Source organism: Podarcis muralis, chromosome 1, assembly GCF_964188315.1.
Source record: "Podarcis muralis chromosome 1, rPodMur119.hap1.1, whole genome shotgun sequence".
Classification (NCBI taxonomy): Eukaryota; Metazoa; Chordata; class Lepidosauria; order Squamata; family Lacertidae; genus Podarcis; species Podarcis muralis.
Genome location: NC_135655.1, coordinates 72,122,644 through 72,130,343, shown reverse-complemented (window position 1 = coordinate 72,130,343; position 7,700 = coordinate 72,122,644). Strand labels below are relative to the sequence as shown.

The following is a 7,700-nucleotide window of genomic DNA, read 5'->3' as shown; positions in this document are numbered from 1 at the left end:
GACTCTCTCACTTCCCAGCTTGCAGCTTTTCTTCCTGCTCACACCACACAACTCTCAACTCTGGCCTTTGAATTTTTAACTATCAGTGATTTGAGGGAGGGGGCCCACTCATTTGCTGTCTGGCACAGACCCACTTCCTTTGTTCCCTTAATGAGCCATCATCTCACCACAAAGTCAAATCTGGTTATTTCGGAAATTTGAATCCTTGATTAGATTTTAATGCTTGCTGGATTCAGAAATTACCTCTTCATGCTTTAACCAGTCCCAAGATATATATAGATATATTTGACTGTAATTTCCCACAATATGTTTTTGTATGCACATGTTTTACGCAAATTTCAGTACAGTAGTGTTTCTCTAGTGGAAGGGAGTGCCTCTGAAGGTGGTGGACTCTCCTTCCCTGAGAGCTTTTTCCACAGAGGTCGGATGGTCATCTGCCAGGGATTCTTTAGTTGTGATTCCTTCATTGCAGGGGGTTGGGCTAGATGATCCTTGAAGGACCCGCCCAATTCTACCATTCTGTGACCCCCCCCCCCCCAAGTAAGAACAGGGAAGGCTGGATGTAGATAACAGGCAAGACCCAACACTCCAAACCCAACAACTCTCCCCAGTGCTAGCCACTGAGCAGATGCAGAGAGCAGGGCAACCCAAAAAGGCGCGCGGTATTTCCACTTCCACCAATCAGAGCCCGACTGCAAAGGTGCGGGGAAACGCCGATCACGCCCGCTTCTGACGTCAGTGCGGGCGGCCTGAGGCGAGATCCATGGCTGCTTCCGGGTGTGGCTCCTCCCCTTTTGCGACGCTATGGACGCCGTGCGCGAGGAGCCGACCCAGGCGCTGTTCGCTTGGGTAAGTTCCTGTGGCGGTGCCCGGAAAAGGGCGGAAGCGGCCGCCCTACGGGCATATACGGCGGGCGGGGCGGGGGGGGGGTAGGAAGAACGGAGCGAGGCCGCCCTTTGCTCTTTACTGCTGGTCGGGTGGGATGGTGATGCGTTGGTCCTCTGCAAATAAGTTTCACGGGCTCCGGCGGCGCTGCTCTGAGCCCGAATCGAGCTGTTGACATGGTTTCTCCACACACATCGCACCAGCCTCCCTCTCCGCTTCCACCGCCCCTGACGGATGTTATTGGCAAACCCCCGTCTCTGAAAAGACCCGTCGAAATATGCAAGGCGCTAGTCGGATTTGCTGTTTGGTACCCACCCTCCCACTTTAATAAAACTAAAATAGGAGCAGGCTCTGTGACTAAGGGTGACAGGCAGCAAACCAACAAGCGAAGCTCCATCATGTCTTCAGCTCTCTGCCGTTTTAGGCGCATATGCAGTGCCGCATTTACGTATAAGCTGAACAAGCTGGATGTACATTTCCAAAATATAAGATTAAAAACAAATAAAATAAAACCTACATACAGCAACAGTGTTTTGTGTTGTGTAGGTGCCTATGATGTAAGTAATGGGCCCCACCTGCTAGCCTGCTCCCTAAAATATCACTGGCTTTAGATACCTATTAGGTCCATAAATTACCTTATAGCATATATTCAACACAACAAACAGCAACAATTTGTTGTTGACAAAGGACAACGGGACATATAAAGGGCTTCTTTACCTTCAATAGCTTAGGGCCTCATCAAACCTAAATGTGGCCCTGTGCATATGGCATGCCAGATTCTCTCACTTGGAACAGCTAAACCTGTTGTTGAGTCACGCTGTTTCGAAAGGCATAAGCTTCTGCTTGCAGGGAAGACAGCAGAGCCCATTGTTCACAAGCGTGAACTAGGAACTCTGTTTATGACACCCCTCAAGCACCAAGAAGGACACACCTGCTGAGAGGAGGACCCTTCTGATGACTCAAGTGAATCTTGGATCCCCGTAAGGTGTTTAAGCCAATGCTGCTCCCTGTTGCCCAGGGATGGAAGTGTCTTCTGATTTTCATGGCCCTCCCATCCTGGTTCGTTTGCCCATGGCTTGTGGGGAGTGATTAAAATGTTTTGCTAGGCCTTGGTGTCTGTCCATCCGCCACAGTAGAGGCCATTTTTATTTGCCCTTAGAACTTAGAGGTATAAACAGCAGCATGTCTCTGGGGATGTGAGTCCCCTAACCCTAGCTAATATCCATGCATTGTGGAGAATGGAGCTTCTAAGTCATCCTAGATGGATTTATGGATAAATTCTCCAATTTAATAATTAAGCACGGCTGTCTGTCCCTGCCCACTTGTTGTAGTTGTTAGGGGAGTATTCCAATAAGATCTGGCCACCATTTCACAGCCTAATCTACAGGGTTGCTGTTAAAATAAATTAGTGAAGGGGAAGACCGTGTGCCACCTTGATCTTGTCAGATGAAATATAAATAGATGGCAATGTGTATTACCTCACTTAAAAATGTGGCTAGCCAGCCTTGTGTTTCAGGGTCCTCCTCATTCTGCTGAATGGGTGTCTGCCCTAAAGTCTTGTCCCAATGCCATTGCTATAAGTAATGCATGTGACATGCCTAGGTATAATTCTGGTGGAGCTGAGGAAACGGAACTGAAATGGTAAAGAGTTTTGAGCATTGCCTCCTTAGCTTTAACTTCATGTTTGCACACATGCCACAGCTGTCCAATAAGGCTAAATATTACAGGATATAATGCTTTCTATTCTACTCTTTGAGCAGCTAGTCTGTTTCAGAGAGCATAAATATTTCTCAATGTGCAGAAAAAGCCAGGATTATAACCACATGTCAAAGCAAGCTGTTAAGACTTGTAGTTCTTATTAAACAGTTTTTCTGTATCAGATATGAAACTTTGCAGACAGGCTTAAATCAGCTTTTAAAAAAAAGTTGGCCCTGAAGACATATGCAAAACCTGAGATGGCTGGGATGTGCATATGTTTTCCCCACTTCCAAATTATATCTCATTAGCAGCATTTATATGACTTCAGAAATACTTCTTAGGATGACATATGGAAATGCCCCAAGGTGGCCAAGATTTGTCTTGCTGGATAACACATAATGACATTTCATTGTAAAAGTAATGGATGGATCTTGTAAAATATATGTGTATTGGATCCTGAAATTATTTTTCAGAAGTACCTTTCAATGAAATTGATGTGACTTGCTTCCAAGTAACAGCCGGATCGAACAGATGCCTGCCAGTTTTATGCTTCCAACTTGGGGGGGGGGGGTAATTGAATATGAAATGCACATATTCTTAGCCATTCAAAAGGGCCATTGGCAAGAATCTTAAAAGATAGAGCTCTCTCCCTGGGGAGAAAGCCCAAGGGCTAGTGGTTCTAATGAGATTTATGTTACAATAAGGTCTAGACTGATTTGCACCATTGACCTCCTGAGTCCAGGAGATTGTAAAATCCTCAGCTGCAAAGGACAGAAGTGTATAGGACTGCTGTAAAAAATAAATAAATACAACCTTTCTGATGCTACACTTGGACTGATTATGTCAAACCCTTTGCAAGATAGTGCAACAGTTAGAATTGCTTCAGGCAAGTCTCCTTCCAGGTATAATTTCAATTAATTACTTTTTCATCCTTATTGATTTTTTTTTTTTTTAAAGAGTGGTTGGGTCTCAGTACTGCCACTGCTCATACCATTAAACTTTGAAGGATTTCCTTTCAATGCAACAACATGCAGACCAGAATCTGCATGATGTGGAGAGAGTAGATAGGGAGATTTTTTCTCCTTCTCTCATACTAGAACTCGAGGCCATCTAATGAAGCTGAATGTTAGAAGATTCAGGACAGACAAAATAAAGTATTTTATCATGCAGTACATAGGAAATTCATCCCCACAGGTTGTAGCAATGATCACCAACCTGGATGGCTTTAAAAGATGTTTAGACAAACCGATGGGGGACAAAGCTATCATGCCATCATGGCTATGCTCTACCTCTACTGTCGGGGACAGGATGCTTCCATACCAATTGCTGGGAATCAGGAGTGTGGAGACTGCTGCTGTCCTCAGGTCCTGCTTCTGGGTTTCCTATAGGAAACTTGTTGGCCCCTGTGAGAAGAGGATGCTGGGCTAGATGGGTCTTTGTTCTGATCCAGCAGGGCTTTTCTTATGTCCTTAGGGAGCAAACAGCTATGGACAACTAGGTCTTGGTCATAAAGAAGATGTACTCCTTCCCCAGGCCCTTAAAGAATTGCCCTGCAGTCAGAAAAACATCACAAGTATTACTGGAGGAGGAGGACATTCTGTAATTGTTACTGGTAAGAAACTGGCATTTCTGTTTCCTGCCCATAGCATACTTGCAAGACTTAATTTTTTAACTCTTTTGTTGCTACCCATATACAACTTCATGGTTGCTTAAATTGCTCTTTCTATCTTTCTTTAAAATGAGGTGATGAAATGCTCTTTGTGTCATCAAATGGTGGATAAGGTTTTTGGATTTTTGCTGCTTTGCTGTTCTTCATAATTTCTTTTGTGTGTGTGTGGAGGGTGCTGATGAGCTACTCAGTGACTCAAATAATGGTAATGAGCTAATTTAGGACAAATCTGCATGAGACTTATTTTGGGATCAGATGTGCCCATGCAGCACGTACAGTCCTCCACATTTTGCATGTGCTGGGGCTGCATCTGTGATGGTCTCCTAGCTGTTCAGCACGGAGCCTGTGCTGTTTAAGTTGTAAAGTGAAAGAGCCCAGTTGAAGCCTTGGAGACGTAACTGTAGCATTCAGTGTTGTTTCCCAATATGATTCATTTTGTCTAGTGTCGGGATGAGGGACCTGTGCCCCTCCAGATGTTGTCGGACTCCTATAAGCTCCATTCACCATGTGAACGGATGGTGTGACTTGGAGCCCGACAACATCTGGAGCATCACAGGTTCCCCATCACTAGCCTAGTGCTTCAGTCATTTCTGGAGTGCAGTTCTTTAAATGAGAAAGAGAGGACTGTGCATTGTTAGTATGAACACTCCCTCAAGTTTTCTGGACAAATAACAATTATTGGGCCTTAAAGTGCCAGTGAATATTGGGTCAAAATATGCATATGTTTTTATTTTGCATACGTTCCTGATAGTATTTGTTCATTTTGCAGACACTGGAGAACTCTTTTTATGTGGCCAAAATAAAGATGGGCAGTTGGGACTTGGTCATACTGAAGATGTGGAACATTTTACATTATGCCTTTCCCTGTCTGGTTGTCCTGTTGTACAAGTTGCCTGTGGCTGGGATTTTACCATCATACTTACAGGTAAATCTAGCAACTAGGCGGAAACAAGTGTTACATGATGTGAAAGCTCCAAGCTTTATCCGGGTCTCCATAACTGTTCAAAAGCTTTACAGTGAGCTATATGTAAAATCACAAGGCTATAAATTGTTGACTTTTTGGAAATGGAAGACTATGCATTCTGTCGAGTGCTGCTGTAGCATAATGGTTAAGAAAATGAGCTGTTAGCCAAGACAGTTAGCCTTGACCTTGCACTTGCCCCATGGCCTTAGTTTCATAGGGCACTGTGTAGCAAAGATTAGATCCAGTGAAGTTTGGAAGTGAATGGGTCTTACGTTAGTAGTAGTCTTATTCCATCGCCATCAATGAGGCGTAGATGTGACTTTTAATAAAAATGAACCTGTTTCTTACTAGTGGGGAAATGGACTCCAGTGCCCTAGGTATCTCCTTGAGGTAAACAATAGAAATGTGAAGATTTCCAGTGCTGTTCTATCTTGCAGGAAATGGTCAGGTGTTATCTTGTGGGTCTCATTCTTTTGGGCAACTCGGAGTTCCTGATGCCTCAGGAGGAAATGCTGTCCCACAGAAAATTAAGGTGAGCTGCTATCAGCACAAACATTTAAATTCACCATTATGTCCAGTTGTATGATGATTCCTTCCATATGCCACTTCACTGTGGATCAACAGCTTTTGATGTTTCCTTTGTATCATGCATGCTGGACTACACGTTCATTCATCAGTTCTGAAAATTTCAATAGCATGGATAAAAAATACTGTTCTGTATTGTAGAGTTGTCAAAGAGAATGTAAATATGTTTTTTTCTTCCTTGTTCCATAGACTATACAGGACAAAGTAGTGAATGTTGCTGCTGGGCTCAGACATGCAGTAGCTGTAACTGGTGAGTTATTCATACAGTACATAGTTCCTTACTAAAAGTTGCAACCATGTAACAACATAAAAACTGTTACACTGTCTCAGATGATGGGTCTGTATCCACAGCTTTAATTGTTATGTGATTTAGAGGAAGCTGTGAAGCAATTAAAAATACTTCATCCCCAGTTATTCACTGACAGGCTGATACCTCAGTCTCATATACCTTAGAAGTCTGCTTATAATCACTTGCTGTTATCCTCGTGTTCCTCATCAAGGTGGGTTGATATTTCATGTTAGTTTGTAAATTAATTAGGAAGGCCTGATAGCGACATAGTTTCTGACACCATGCAAGCCCTAGCACAGTGTCTGAGGTAGTGGTGCATATCTAGCTGTGGGTTCCCCCCCCCCCAAGAGCCAGACAGAGAGGCCTAGACGACCACATCAGGTCCCCATGCCTGAGGTTCCCCACCTCTGCATTAGGAGGCCCCTTGTGTTTGCAGGTCACCTCGGTATACATAGCTTCAGTAAGTGTCATAAGTGTACATGGGCTTGTCATCATCACTTAAGGAGTGATTGATATGGCACAGTCACAGAGAGAATCTTCAACTGGCAGAGCTTTGTCATAATTACCAAATAAGTGCAAATGGCCTGTCAGCAAATTCCATGCAAGTTTCTCCTGTGGTTTATGACATTATTTCCTGGACTCTTGAGAAGCTTACAACTGTTTCACAAATTACAGAGGGGCAAACCTGAACCTGCCACCAAATCTCCAGGAAGCTGCAGCTAATTGCAGCTCTGTCTATGTGTGTAATAAACATTGGCCTTATTCATTTATTACATGAGGTATCTGCTTAATATATTAATGTACACCTTAAAAACAAGATGCGTGAAGTTGTCTCAAACCTAGGTAAAGGTAAAGGGACCCCTGACCATTAGGTCCAGTCGTGGCCGACTCTGGGGTTGCTGCGCTCATCTTGCTTTATTGGCCAAGGGAGCCGGAGTACAGCTTCTGGGTCATGTGGCAGCATGACTAAGTCACTTCTGGCAAACCAGAGCAGCGCACGGAATCGCCGTTTACCTTCCCGCTGGAGCGGTACCTATTTATCTACTTGCACTTTGACGTGCTTTTGAACTGCTAGGTTGGCAGGAGCAGGGACGGAGCAATGGGAGCTCACCCCGTCACGGGGATTCAAACTGCTGACCTTCTGATGTGCAAGTCCTAGGCTCTGTGGTTTAACCCACAGCGCCACCCGTGTCCCTGTTTCGAACCTAGTGTACTGTTATTTGGGGCGTTGAGAATTTTTCCTCCTAGATTGTTTTGTTGTTCTATAATTTATGTGTTAACGTTTTCCAGGTTAATATTCGCATTAGTAAAAATAGTAACACCCCCCCCCAATGTCTTTTAGCAGGGGAATAGCCTTTAACATGAATATTTCATTTTCCTTTTGCATGTACATGCTGAAAAGAAAATGGCTCAGTTTTCCAGTGGGGAGTTGGCATGGCATCTCAGGCGAAGCGGGCATGCCAAGGACAGATGGTTCCATCTTTTTGGAGGGCTAAAGAGCCTTGCAAAGTAACAGGTTTGTTATCTAAATATTTAAGGTATGGATCAAGTGCAAGCAAGGGGTCCACAAATTTTGGCTTGCCTTAGTAGCCAGCCATTATTTGTGGCTA

The 7,700-nt window shown here is 44.1% G+C and overlaps 1 protein-coding gene across 5 annotated transcripts in view; it reads left to right on the top strand.

Moving 5' to 3' along the window:
* Positions 1 to 756: 756 nt before the first annotated feature.
* The window catches only part of SERGEF (secretion regulating guanine nucleotide exchange factor), a 102,981-nt gene continuing 96,037 nt past the window's right edge, over positions 757 to 7,700 (top strand). For 3 of the 5 annotated variants that reach the window (XM_077931096.1, XM_077931092.1, XM_028732806.2), the window contains exons 1-6: positions 757 to 849; positions 4,057 to 4,195; positions 5,022 to 5,177; positions 5,654 to 5,748; positions 5,991 to 6,051; positions 7,493 to 7,606. In XM_077931096.1, the coding sequence (XP_077787222.1) occupies positions 805 to 849; positions 4,057 to 4,195; positions 5,022 to 5,177; positions 5,654 to 5,748; positions 5,991 to 6,051; positions 7,493 to 7,606 (610 nt within the window). In that variant the 5' untranslated portion in view covers positions 757 to 804. Of the gene's footprint in view, positions 850 to 934; positions 1,193 to 1,800; positions 1,945 to 4,056; positions 4,196 to 5,021; positions 5,178 to 5,653; positions 5,749 to 5,990; positions 6,052 to 7,492; positions 7,607 to 7,700 lie in introns of those variants that run through there. The other 2 variants (XM_077931104.1, XM_077931101.1) reach the window with 2 other exon arrangements.